Here is a 14,392-nt window from a genome sequence, read left to right as displayed (position 1 = left end):
ATTTCTATGTCTGTTTCACTAAGCATCTTTCTAAACTGGTTTCTTAGTTTGAATTAATGTAGTAACTTTGATTTATTCTAGTACATCTTTACCTGTTTTCTTTTTTGATCTTATGTTTTTGAATTATGTTAGAACATGTCACTGCATATAAACATTCAACTTTATGTAAATAGAATTGGGAAGGTTATTTTGGATAAACAGGAAGCCAAGGGGCAGAATCTGCACTTAACTTCCCAAAGAAGTCTTACTGAAAGGAGAAAAAAAAAAATCAACCCTGGGTAAAGACTATTCTGCACTTAAAATCTGTACACCATACTCTTCAGGACAGAAATTTGACTGACTTTCTTAGAGTGTAAATTAGCCAACATGTAGCTATTTGTTATGATACTTGGATGTTTTCTGTTATCTGAGCTAGCTTGTGTGTTTGCAGTTATGTATATCAAAAATCATCAGTGGCAAATTGTTTAGGATGTAGGCTACATCCTCAGTTGTGTTCTAGAATAACAAGCTTAACAAGTCTGCCTTCTGAAGGTCAGGAAAGAAATCTCTGAACAATCACAGGTGCCACTTTAGAGATGTTGATGGAAAACAAACATTGGCTGTAAGCATTCTAGCTGGAATTGCTGAGCATGGCAATGCTGTAGAGATTGGTTTTTAGATACATACTAGAGGTTGATACCTTCTATCTGCATGTAAGTGGATAGAAGAAAGAATGAAAAACTTGGAGAGCTATCATGTGCTGTCTCAAAGATGTGTTTTCTTTAGTGTCAGTAGCAGGACCACGTGAATTGTCAATTAAATGATGATGGAGTATGTTGTGTGGATTTAATAGTAAATGAAAACAGCATAAAAAATAAAAATGTCCATAAATGTGATGGACTTAGCTTGTGACTAGTTTAAACCCACTATTAAGTTGTTAAGCTGTCTTATATTTAATACAGTTCAGGGTTAGAATGAGTCGGTGGGAATTAGAATGACAGTCAGTGAGAACCGAGTTTAGATTTTGGGATGTCTCATGTGGAAGCCGTCAGAAAGAAGTGCTCAAATTATTCTCGCCTTCCAATTATAGGCCCCATTCCATTTTTCAGAACAGTCTTTCAGTTCTTAAATGAGAAAAGTAAGGATAAAAGACTTGCACCTCAAGAAGGGTAGTATCTTCTGGATCCTCACTTGTGAGGAGGCTCATGGAGGCACAGCTGCAAAGATTCTTCTGGTTCCTACTGAGAGGAAGAGTACGAACCTAAATGGACTGTCCTTGTACTAGAGTCACATTCCATACTGCTAACAAACCATCGCCCTCTGTTTCCTCTTCCCAGACACTTCTTCCAACTCTGGAGTAACTCTTCCATCCCCTTTTTGCCTTTTTTCCTCTTTTTTAAATTTCATCTGGTCACTGAGTGATTCTGCCTGCTCAGGGTGCCACTGGTTATAGGAATTTGACTGAGAAGAGGTAGGAAAGGGAAAGCACCAAGTGTCCTTTTGCGTACCACTGGTAATAGCTGGTTTTGCCAGTTTTGGAAGTCTACAGACTTGCTATCAGTGTCCCAATACATTGGACATTCCATCATGGAAAAATTACTGATCTTAGAAGGTAACACATAGTAAAAAGAAATGGAATAATAGTTTAAGCATTAACTCTTACATGTACAACTTTATGTTCATTTTACCAAGTGCTGTCAGTATATACGCACAACTTTTTTCTTTTTAAAGTACTTGCTCTGTGATTAGAGCATAGGATTGACATAACTTGAACCCATGGGAAGCTACTGGGTTTTAGCTAAGCATAGTGCTCTGAGCTATTTTTTTCTTTAATTATCATTGAGTTGCTCTGTCATATACTTGCAAATCTGACATAGTTTTCCTGAGGTAAGTTGAAGTGAAATAAAAATCTATCTCCTGATAGTCTTTAGGGTACTTCCATGAATAAGATGTCTTTTATCAAAACAGATTATATAACAATATAAACAGTTTTACCAAAAATTCTGTCTTCAACAAAATGAGAAACCATACAGTAACCAAGTAATGGGCTGTTATTATATCAGTTTTCAGTTATGTGTAAGATGGAAGCAGTAACAAACAAGCAAGATCAAAACTTGTTGGTTTAATTCTATTTGAGACTGTTACTGCTGGGAAATGTCTTATGCAAGGTAGTAAGTGTGTAAATAAAAGCAGCATTATTTTTCTGAAAATAGTTAATCCTCTGCTTGGTGTGTAGCTAGGCTAAGGAATAGCTTAGTTTACATTGATGTAGGTGCTGGCACAGAGAACTCCATGCACGCTGTAGAAACGGTAATTATCAAAAGGCATATTTGAAGCTTCTTATTTCTTCCATTGTGGCTAGTTTTAGAAACCATATTCAGGAATGATACAGACACATTTGTGGAACTTCGCTAGAGTCTTCTGTCCTCAGAAGAATTCATGAAGTTACTGGATTTAAGCCAGGGAAGAAAGCCGAAATGCATTCTCTTCCACATCATTTTAAGAAAGATAGCGACTAGCTTATATTCCTTTCAAGAAGAAGGAAGAAATACTAGCTTTGAAGAAAATGGAGGAAATACTATATTTGAAGAAATTTACAGTAAACGTTTGGAAAACTTCTATATTGATTGAGATACTGAATGAACTTTTGGGGGGGGTCCCTGCTGACTATCCGTTTTTTTGAATCAGTCATTGCAATTTGGAGTCTCCCCACCTATAAACAGGCATCTTTTCAGTGTAGCTAATTTTACTAATGCTTGTAAGTAGTACGTTAAGATGTCTCTGCTTAGATATAAAAGTGGAATTTGCTTTCTGTACTGTAGGCTTCATGTAATATGTGGGGTTTTATGATTGTCCTTGTTTAAAGTTTGGTGATTTATTAAAGCTGTTAATTCTTAGAAGCAGAGATTAATAAATGCTTGTTTCCCACTACCTGCTCCCCCCAAGCCCCTGCCCCAGTTGCTTCTCTTTTCCTCAACATTTTTTTGGTGAAGGGCTACTAAAGAAACATTTGTCACTTCATTTTTAGTTATTAAAAGAGTGAACAGTCCAGACAGATAATCCTGTTCCCTTCAAGCATGTTTGAATGACCAAGAAAAAGACATGTTTAAAAATACTATGAGGTGATCAGTTTATCTTAACTAAAACACAGCTGTGTTAGTTTTTATTTGAAATAGTTCTCTAATCCTGCAAATAGAATTAATTTTATTAATAAATAGATAATTAACAGCATGGGTTAGAATTCATAGTGTTACTTATGTACTGATGTGGAAAGTAAGAAGGGGAGAATGCAAGGAGAATAAGAGCTTCTTAATTTTAAAACTAGTGAAAATTTATTTGGTGCATACAATTTCTAAACATCCATTTTGAAGTGACAGATAGGGTAATATTGATGAAAGTGTATCCCGCCCAAAAGGAAGAACCATTTTCAACTTCAATAGACTCTACTGAGCTTCCCCTTGCCCCTGTAGCGCAGGCCATCTAGACAAAACTCAAAACTGACCCTAAAGCATAGAAAGATGATAGTCAACAATGGTAGTCCAGAAGTGCAATGCTGAATGTCATACTAATTTGTAAGGATGAGGACGTAGATGACTTGGCAGTTAAGGAAAGGATGCCCTGGATGGCTTCACAATTGAGGACTAGGGCTAGTTCATCTCCTTGGTGTTATTTTAGGCTAAACTTGGTAAATACTTTCTTTCTGAGATAAAGTCCATTTCTTGTTTCACACCCTGCTGACATATATGGGAATTAGTATATGAGAAGACATGCACTGTCTTACGTAGTGTACTTAAAAATGGTAAAGAAATTGCTGATGCAGTTGAGTGTCAGAGATAATAATTGCTCCCCAATTTTATTTGAAATTTACATTAATATAATTTTTTTGAAGTAACTTTTTTTCACTTCTGAGAGAAAAGTGCCATATAGATTTTTTTTTTTATTATTTTTTTAACAAAGCCTACTTTTTTCACCACCAAAGAGTAATTTTGGCTATAATAGATGCTCTTTCTGGGATTGGTAGGTACCTCAGTTCATCAGAGGATTACAGACTCCTTATGGCAAGAAGTTTTCTATGAAATATTAGAGAATGGAGAAGAGATATTCTAAAGTATCCAGGATCTCTTGCCATCTAACTTCAGATGTACTTGAAGAGCATCTGATCCATCCTCAGTAATTCTGGAGAACTCAGTCACAGGGAAAGCTCAAATTAAAATGGAGTTCAAATCTCTATAAGACCTGGAGCAGTGTATTACAACCAAAATGAGTAGAACTTCTTGGAGTACTTGAATAAAGTTCTCCAAAGTATTATCTGGACTTAATTTTTTTTTCTACCTGTTCATTTCTAACTTTTGCCCAGAACCACCACACAAATTTGCTTAAAATACTATTTATTTTTTTTTTGGTAGAAAAATGTATTGCATAATCTTGTAGCATTCTGTCCTACAGTGCTTTTCTGGGTTGCTTGTTCATGTTATCTTCTTATCCTCATGAACCTCTGTGTTACCAAAAGACAGTTTTACAAAGTTAGTGAAGAGACTAACTTGAAGAATTATTCTTATTTTTAGTCTCAACATGATGTTGGAAATACTAGCTATCTATCATAAAACATGCCTTTCTATCTGGGTGTAGATAACTACTTACTACTAGCTTGTGTGTTTGCATTAGAGAACAGTCAACATGAGTCACTAGAGCCCTTGCCAGGTTTTAAGTGTAGGCAGGGTTTTTTCTCCTTGATCTTGGATTTGACATCCTAATGTACAATAGTTTCAAAATACTTATAACTGTAGTGTCATATTATTTAATATGCAAGTGAAGACTGAAGACATATTTTGTTACGTGCTTCAGCTGTAGTAAAAAGTAATGATTTAATCAAATCTACACTGTGGCACTTAATTGTTTTGGTTGTTTTGCTATTAGCACAATTGGATGCTAGCTTTCACTATGGAAAGTCAGCTCTACCATTAGTATACTGTGTATACCAAGAGACTGGTCACATTTTTTTAGATGGAGACTGACACTGATGTAGTCAAATTATCAGAGTTACTTTTTGTGTAACAAATTGGTGACATAACTATAATATTCCTTCAATTTCGTGATTGTGCAGAAAGAGAAAAATATAGGAAGAAAATCAAGAGTAAAATTGGAATGACTGAAGTTTCAACAACTTCACTGATCTGTATTTGCACAAGGTGTTTATACAAAATTTAAAAGAATACCAAATGAAATTCTGAAGCAAGCTAATGGTTGTCACAGGTATGAATTCTTATAATGTCAGGCATTTTAAAACACTTCGGTTATGTTGCTTGACTTCACTGGACCAAACTTTTTTTTTTGTATGAAGAAAATCTAATATATTACATGTAAAGATTAGCAGTAGGATTTGCATCAAAGAATGTAGTGTTGTAATTTGAACAAGATCATTCAATGAGTAGAGTTCTTTACAAAGTTGTGCATGTAACTACCATTTAAGTATTATTTGTAATAAATGCTGTTGCCCATCTTATTTTTTGAGTTTCAGTTGAAACAATAATTAGCTCACCTACATTTAATTTACATTACTGAAATGTTGGCAATACAAATAAAATAAGCTGGTATTTGTTCTTATCTCTTCTGCTTCACAGTGCTGTGAAGTAAAATAGTTGTTTTTTTCCCTTAAGCTGCAACTGTGTCTTCTGGAGGAATGGGAACAAGTGTATAGTCAGTCAGAATTTTAGTTTTATGCGTTTAAGTCTATCCCTCTTTCCTGGTTTAAATCCTGTAAACTTAGCTACCTGTATCAAAAGCATCTAAATAATCTTGCTTAAGAAAGTCCTTCTGGGCTATTGTTTAATTCTTTCACAGTATAAACATTTTATGCAGATAAATTTTACAGGGTCTGCAAATTGTTTGCACAAAAATGTTGGTTAGAAACACTTTGCTTACTGATCTTGTAACTGCAGCTCACAGCCAATTTACTATCTTATTTTATTAACTTTAGACACTTCAACCTTCGAATGAAGAGAGATACATCTCTTTTTAGTGATGACTTTAAAGTAGAAGTATCAAACCAAGTAACTGAATATGATACCTCCCATATTTACACTGGACACATTTATGGTAAGTACAAAACTTTAAAATGGATTAAAGTGCAGTTGTTTTAAACAGGAGATTTTTAATAGTACATGCAGAAAAGTAACATCTGTATGACTAGGTTATCTTCATTAATAAAGGTTAATTATGCATTTAAACTCCTTTTGCTCTTATTCTCATATAAGTGTTGCACTTAACAAATAAGTATTTTACCTCATAATTTTCATATCCATAGAACTTGAAGTTCAGCTCTGTTTATGAACATACTCTTCACAGAATTTTGCATTTAAAAAAAAAAAAAAAAGGAAAAGCGATTTGAATTTAAAAAAAAGAATCAGATACTCTTCTTAGTTTAAAGGAATTTAAGGAATATAGAGCTACCATCATTGAGGGTAATATACCCAATTTCAGTAAATACAAAAGATAAAATCGATTTAAAAAGAAGGAGAATTAAGGAATTAAAAGCAGACAAAGAGAGAGGATTAAGACTTCCTCTGTCTCTCTTCATAGCCTGTTTGGTTCTGAAAGGAATCTGATTCCCAAAGACCTCTGTTAGTAATGTCATACAGTCTTGAAGTGTCTGTTTTAAACTGCAGAAAGAAGTATACATGCTTAGCGCTTTATATGCATCTAGGTAGACCAATTTACCAGTTGACTTAAGTAAGTCAGAGGGCTATTAAGGCATGCAGAGTCTTTAGTTGCATTGTTCTCTTATTTTGTGAAATTATTTCAGAAAAGCTTTTAGTTCTTTCCTTATTGCTGAGGGATGAGATTAGAGGATCTACATGAATCTACTCACTGGGTGTACTCTACATTTTCTTTTAATCCTCTTTATTATTTCTCAACCCAGCTTTGTATTGTCATGAAGATCATGAACAAAGTTAGAGTTGAATAAATAAACTCTTTTGCTGTTGGTTCTTGATATCCATTCAGATCAAGATCTTCCTTCCCAGTACTCTGAAATTTCCAATGATACGTGCCTTATAAGTTCAGGATGTTAATGCACATTCTGATAGAATATAGTAAGTAAATCTGGGATCACTTACTAAAGTCTTAAAACTAGTGTTCTGCAAAGCCTATTTCTGCTTCTTTGTGCTCTCTCAAGAATTGTATGGCATATCTTCATGATACCTTTTCCAAATTTCAGTAATGTGTGTGAGCTTTCTAAAATTCTTGATAATTGTACATTAGAAATTAGTGCTGTTTAATGATAAGAATGAGTATACTTCTGGTAATTTGGTAGTGTGATTCGGAACTTGTCTCACTGGAGGAGTATATAAAAAGTCTTTAAGTAATCTTTAATCCTTTTCATGGAAGAGATTTGTTGGGGATGCTGCATATTGTAACTGTCAATGATTTAAACCTTGACAGTTGTACTTTTGCAAGATTGTGACCATTTCATACACAAATCCACTTCACCCCACATTTAAACCTAGGTACAGTTTTAAGAGCTTATGCTTGAAAACTAGGTGTCTTGAATATTGGGAAGTCTTCCTTTGAAAGCTTTCAAAGTTCAGTATGCAGTCTGATTTTTATTTTTCTTTTTAATAATTGTACAAATAGATGTATAAGGACAGGACTTGGATATATGATTACATGCTGTATATTGTGGCAGCTTTAAAATACAGAGTTTAATTCTTTATTGTATGCTTTTTAAACATGTCATTTATGCACCTGATTAGGAAGCTATTGAACATACTATGATTTTGGGGATAATTTTATGTCTTACTGTTGAATAATCTTACTCTTAAAAATTCAGACACAAGCTTTCTTCAAGAATGTCTTACTCTGTTATCCGCAATCTTATTACTGTATAATTCATATAGGGTTTTAGCAGTTGAGAACTGGTGCACAATTGGGATAATTATGCAAGTACCATGCCTTAGCATTGTCTGCTTAACAGCTTGGGTAGTGGGTATGCTTGAAGTTTGCACAGGACAGAAAGCTTTTATAAAGGTATAAAAAAAACTAATGCACTTTTTCCTTTAACAGGTGAGCAGGGAAGTCTTAGCCATGGGTCTGTTATTGATGGAAAATTTGAAGGATTCATCCAAACCCACAGTGGGACCTTTTATATTGAGCCAGCGGAGAGATATATTAAGGACAAAAATCTACCGTTCCACTCTGTCATTTATCATGAAGATGATATCAGTGAGTACTTCCATTTTGTGCTACAGATGAAATACTTTTTTTTATTAAATGTCAAAAACTGTAAGCCATTTGTAAGCCTCAAATGAGGCTTCAGCTTGCATATGACACTGTGAATCATTCTGTCCTGAAGTGATTCATATACAGTTATGGTGTAAAAGAGATTTATGGCAAACCAGAGTGAGTCTTCCTTATTTTGCCATTTTAAGAAATCCTTAGCAGTCCGGTTTAAGTGATATAAACAGTGTATTTTCTACTCAATGGATACATGTTTCTTTTGAAAATTATATTCTCAGAAGGCTCTATATTGATTGTTCTTCCCTGTGATCTGGAAAATAAAGGATAATTAAAGTTCAAGTCACTAAGCATATAACTACATCTAGTGAACGTAGTACTTGTGGGAAATAAAAGCTTCCCCTGCATGTGTATGTCACAGATGCCTTCAGAAAGCTCTTTAGAAGATGTGCTGGCACCCAGTATGTCCCACTTTACACAGCAGCTGATGGAAGTGTACAGAGAATACTACCTGAATTTGAAGAGTATAGCCCCAGAAGTCCAGCTTTAGTTTTAAATGCCCAAAAGATTGAGAAAGTATCATGGAATATTCTTACATCTTCAGAACTGATGAATCGGTGTTCTTGTGCACTCCACCTGCCTTTTTATGTATGATCACTCTTCAGCTGTAATAAAAATCAGTTTTATTTTATGCTTAAGTAACATTATGCTGAACCCCCAAAATACTGTGATAAAGTTGCGATTCCAAGTTTCAATCCTGTCAAGTAGATGTTGGCAGAGAGCCACTTTAAGATTACTTTTTGGTTATTGAAGCTAACAAGTTGTGTGTTGCAAGCTAACTTTGTGTAGGACTTCAATCTTGCTTAAAAATAAATTTAAACTGTAACTTTTTTAAAAAACTTGTCCCATCAGGCCATTGTACAAATCCGAGAAGACTTGAGTTTGAAATCTCACTTGGAATTGGATGAGGAGTCTTGGGTTAGATTGTAAGAAATTACTTGAACCACTCTCATGATGATATATGTATAAATAATTTTCAAAGTACATCATAATGAGACTGTATTGGGAAAAGAAATGTCAAAAATAGGAAGATGAAGAAAATCTCTGGTTGTGATTTGGCTTTATGTATTATAATTTTCTCTGTGCTGTAAGCCAGTGAAAACCACAGGGTTATTGCATAATAGTCTTTCTGGTTAATTCCCTTGCATGAATGTAGTGAAGAGAAATGATCTTTCTCTGCTGACAACTCAACAAATTTTGTTACTTTTTTCTGATTGAATAAAACGTCTGGAATACAGCGCTCTTTTACATTCAGTGGCAGTATGTGTGCTGTCTTTGAGTATGTTAAAATTGCTGTGAGCTAGCAGATATGTTTGTCCTTCCTGTTACCCCATTCTGTAAATATGATAACTAACCTAAAATCAAATAGAAGTTGCACAATTTAAAGAGCTTTTGAATGAATGCAGTTATTGAATTTTACGTACCTTGTGAGCTACACCTGTTTTCTTGACTATATGTGTATCTTCTTGGTGCTTACAAGACCCATATTGGTGAATAAAGTTAACTTTATAGGGTAGCATTCCATATACTGCTTTTGATTCTCGAAGAGAAGTTGCAGCATGCATTTAATTTTCAGCTCTACAGGGCGTTGCAGGTGAAAGTCTGAGAAGGCAGTTTGCCTTGCTAGCTGCTGTTGGAGTATTACAGGCTTTGCTGCTGTAACAGAATAGTAGTGGGGGAAAAGTAATTAAAAAATTACTAAAGTCTGCTGTAAAACCATAAGGTATGTCTTGTATAACAACATTTCTGTGCATAATTTGCACATACTTCTAAATTTTTTTTATGTTTTATAGGTCTCACCAAACAGTTTCATTCACTGCTTGATAGTGAGAATACTGGACTACGACTTACATAGCACTTTCTCTAAATAAGTCACTGTCTTCTTTACAAAGTGTTTTATTAACCCTGTTGTAGAAAAGAGGCAGAGAAGTAAAGGGATATAAGGCAGTGGTTTTCCCAGTTTCCAAGGGTCAAGACAAGCAAGAAGATTGTCTTATGTCCCAGTTCCTTATGCTGTAAGTACTGGGTGACTAAAAAAACTGGGCCTTGAAGAAGCAAATAATTTGATTTCATGAAAGTTAGTATTGCTGTTTGGTAGAAGCGATCTCTGTTGGAGGAATAAATGGATCACTTGAGAGCTGGAAAAAGCTAATGATTAATTTGGTTCATATAAACGTCTTGTTAAAGTGAATGGGAGCAGGATACGTATTTTTAAAAATTATTTTAATTATTCAGGTGATCGTATGTTTGCTTACACTGTTTTTCCTCTTGAATATAGTGCATCAAAATCATCAGTTAGAAACAAAATCAGATTATCAGAGGGGATTGTATAGATCTATTCCAGAGAGCCACATTAAAGCAACAGTACAGTATGGCTTCCAAATCACCAAGTGAGTGAACATTGCTGCTTGCTCAGCATGGTTGCAAATAGCCCATCCTGGAGCTAAGTCTAAGCAGCACTACTTGAAAATGTACCACTCCTGTTGATTGCTGTCAATGCAGAGTCTGATGTGCATGCGTTCTGATTGTATAGTTTAACTTTTTTTATTGGTATCCTAGATGCCTCTAGGATTTCTGTGGTCTGAAATATCTGAAGTATACAACTGCATCTGTCACTTTCTGAATAGTGCTTTTGAGACTAAAATTTTTTGCCTTTCATGAGAACTATTTTTGCATTGAACTGCAGCTCCAAAAAAAATCCCAACAACAACTAAAAAAAGATAAACTTTACAGTAGCTTTAAAAATAAAAACAAGCATACAAATCTGTTGTTATTGCTCTAATCTAAAGCTAACACTTGTGAAATAGAGTCAAACCACTAGTATCTCTCACAGGACAAAAGCAACAACAATATTCACGTTTCTAACTCAGAAGAGACTGGGGGAAGAAGTCTGCTTTAATTCGGCATATCTTTTGGTCACCCATGTTTCAGCCTTTTGAAACAATATGCTTTTTAGTGCTTTTCAGAAATCACAATGCAACGTATGATTAGCATCTCAATGAGACCTTATTCAGTAGTTAAACAAAAGGTGTTTTTTTTTAAATGGGGATTATACTGTCAACTTTATAAGGCAGCTTTTGTCTGCTACAGTGGATGTGGTGACCAGTGGAAGGCAGCCTTCTATTCATGACTCGAAACACAAGTTGAATTATTTTAGTTTCTAAACAGCTCTTGATCAAGCTGTTTTATAATTTAGTGCTAGAAAGATGTAAATTGTTACATTCATTAAAATATTTCTGAAAGTTTTCTTTAAGGATTAGGATTTCACTGGAATGATATTTAAATCATATATGTTCCAAATGTATCTCTGAATTCATACTGTAAAATACAAAATCAGTATTTCCTCAGATCAACAGTAGACAGGAAAATCCTGTTCAGACCTTCAGGAAAATGAATGTGATTATTTAATTGTCTGTGGTCTTGGAAGAGCTATACAGCTGAGAACAGAAAGTGAAGTATTTTGTAATTTTGCAAAGCACTATCTGCTGAATGAACAGACCATTGCAAACTATGTATTATTAGTGAGATGTTTGTTTCTTTTTTTTATATTATGGTTGTTGATTTAATAATGAAGGTCTACTTGGCAGTCAGCATGGGAGCACAGTGTGACAGACTGCTTAGAATGAAATCTGTAATAAGGATTTTTTTTTTGTATCTGCTTAAATTTGGATTTTGTTCTGACACTATAGCTTTTCCTAATATTGAGCCAATCTCTATGGCTGTTGATGAACTGAACTTCCATCATTTTTAATGGAAGTTTGATGTTATATCCTTGTCCCAGATGCCTAAATCCAGTATCCATTAAGTAGTTAACCTAAAGGCTTGACAGATCATATTATTTACTGACAAGAAGAAGAAAAAAATTAATGTGATCAGGAATCTCTTTGTGGTAGATAGCACCTTTTTTAAAAGGATGAAAATTCTTATTTTGAGCATCTGTAGTTGCGTATATCATCAATTAAAGTCTGCCATCTAGTTCAAGATAATTCTATCTAATTAGAATAAGATATCGTTGTCAGAAAGTATGAAATTAGAAGATGGTTTTGCTTTGGGTTGTTTTTTTTTTTAAGGTTTGTTAGTAGTATTACATTATTGTTTATTATTTTTTACCATTCTGTCAGGATGTACAAAAATTGAAAGTGGAAAGTGGGAAACTGGCTAATACAGAAAAAAAAAATAAAGTATTTGTTTTACCTGAGGATTTTCTCTAGTTAGAGAATTGATCCTGTAATTAAAGTCTTCTTTTATAGACCTGACAGACAGTAGGCTTCTAGTTTTCCCTCGACTCTGCATTCACTGTAAGCAGTCATTTCGTCATAAAGACATGTATTTTCTCTTGACCAGTTCACAGGGTTATGGTAGTGAGAGGCTAAGAAGCTCTTGATCCCAAAGAGCTGGCAGAAGGCCGTACCTCTCAAAGCACTTAGAAGCATCGCAAGAGCATGGACCAGACTTCTGTGATGTCGGTCAAAACTGTCCAAGTCATCTGACACCACGTAGTTCCTGCTAGCTCCAGAAATGGAACTGCTGCAGGGGATGGGGAAATAGGAAGTCTCAAGAGATGGAGAAGGAAAGGTGCCTTCATGGTTTGGGGGTAATGCAGCATTTATCAAAAGAAAGCTTTGTATGCAACTTTCTCTGTAAGATAGACATAGTTCCAAAGCAAACTATTCTATACTACATGCTTCCTGTGTTTAGCAGGGTGGATTAAAGTCTATCCATGGGGGATTTGCCTTTTCTAGCACATGCAAAACCTTGGCAATTGCTGTTGCAGTTTCATGTTCAATTCTTTATAATTTTAACTGTCACACTTTTTAAGTGTTTGTTACTTAGATTATTACTTATGAAGTGAGAAATACTTGTTTGAATTGCAGGCAATCAGTATTAAGTATGTATTAAGGGATTTCCTAACCTCTCTGGGAAACGATACAGAGGAAAGACAGCTTATTTTGTGTAATGCACTGCATTACTACCTACAGGAGTTGCTTTAAAGTTGTGATGGTTTTATGTAGATGAAGTGTGCTGATGGTGAGGTGGTAATGTCCATTACTTCTGCCCTTGTGTAACGTGCTTTTGTCGCAGAGGTAAGTGGTCGGTGATGTGAAATTGGGTAGTGAGTAATGAGAATTCAGTTAAATACAGTAGAAATTTCTCTTTAATACTATGGTGGGAGGAAAAAAAGGTGATAGAGACGGAGAAGGGAAGGATCACATCTATAATCCTTTGCTCTTAACTCCAATCTAGTGATAGTAAACAGGATCCCAAAAAGTACAGATGACCTCAGCAGTGAGTGAGCAGTGCTTTTTGTTCAATATTAGTTATAGCAAAGTTAGTGTTCCACTATGTTGCTGATAAGATTGGGTGAGGTGGCTTACAGTAAGAGCATTCTTTTTTCTTTTTCTCTCTTCTGTCACTGTGCTAGGTCTAACCATATTGGGAGGAATGTGATGAGGCAGCAGTTCAAAAATGGTATTTCTGTGGTGTTAGAAACTGAAATGTGGGAAACTAATATGCAGAAAATCATTAAATAAATTTCCAAGGGTCTAGTAACAGTAGTTCATTAACACTTCTGTAAGATAGGAAAATATTAGTTCCTCCAGAAGTCTGGGATTCTAACTGGCTCCTTAAGTATTTACATATGTGACTCATAATCTGTATTCCATTATCTCTTACTGGGGCACCAGTTTATAATGGGATTCAATCTGCACAGAAACTGAAGGGGCAAGACCTTTCCTTTAGTACTTCTCATGTTCAGAGGAAGCTTCTGAAAGTACAGGTTGCTTATGAATCTGCAATAGGTACTGACAGTCAAAACCTAACCATGTGTATCTGAAGCACACTCACATGTACAATGGGATCTGCATTGACAAATACTGAAAGAATTACCCTTGGCAAGCAGCCAAATGTATGGTATTCTCACTGAGCTAGTTTGTAGCACCAGCATGTTTAATGGATGTGTACCCTGATCTTACTACAGTTTTACCTTTAAAGGGTCAGCTGTAGCAAGGTGATAAAAATGTTTCTTTTCAGTCTTGTGTTGCCTGTAAATTTTAAATATATCTGTAAATTTTAAATTATACACACACCGATCTCTTATCCTTAATTGTGTTGTTTACTTCTC

General features: G+C 34.9%; 1 protein-coding gene across 1 annotated transcript in view; it reads left to right on the top strand.

Annotated features, from left to right (window-relative positions):
• Positions 1-14,392, top strand: part of ADAM10 (ADAM metallopeptidase domain 10) — a 52,165-nt gene that overhangs the window by 20,359 nt on the left and 17,414 nt on the right. The window contains 2 exon segments of the mRNA XM_042803753.1: positions 5,957-6,075; positions 8,041-8,199. Of these exon segments, the coding sequence (XP_042659687.1) occupies positions 5,957-6,075; positions 8,041-8,199 (278 nt within the window).

This window comes from Tyto alba, unplaced genomic scaffold (genome assembly GCF_018691265.1).
Source record: "Tyto alba isolate M040663 unplaced genomic scaffold, T.alba_DEE_v4.0 Super-Scaffold_41, whole genome shotgun sequence".
Taxonomy (NCBI): Eukaryota; Metazoa; Chordata; class Aves; order Strigiformes; family Tytonidae; genus Tyto; species Tyto alba.
Note: the sequence above shows the minus strand (reverse complement) of the source record. Positions and strands in the feature narration are given on the sequence as shown.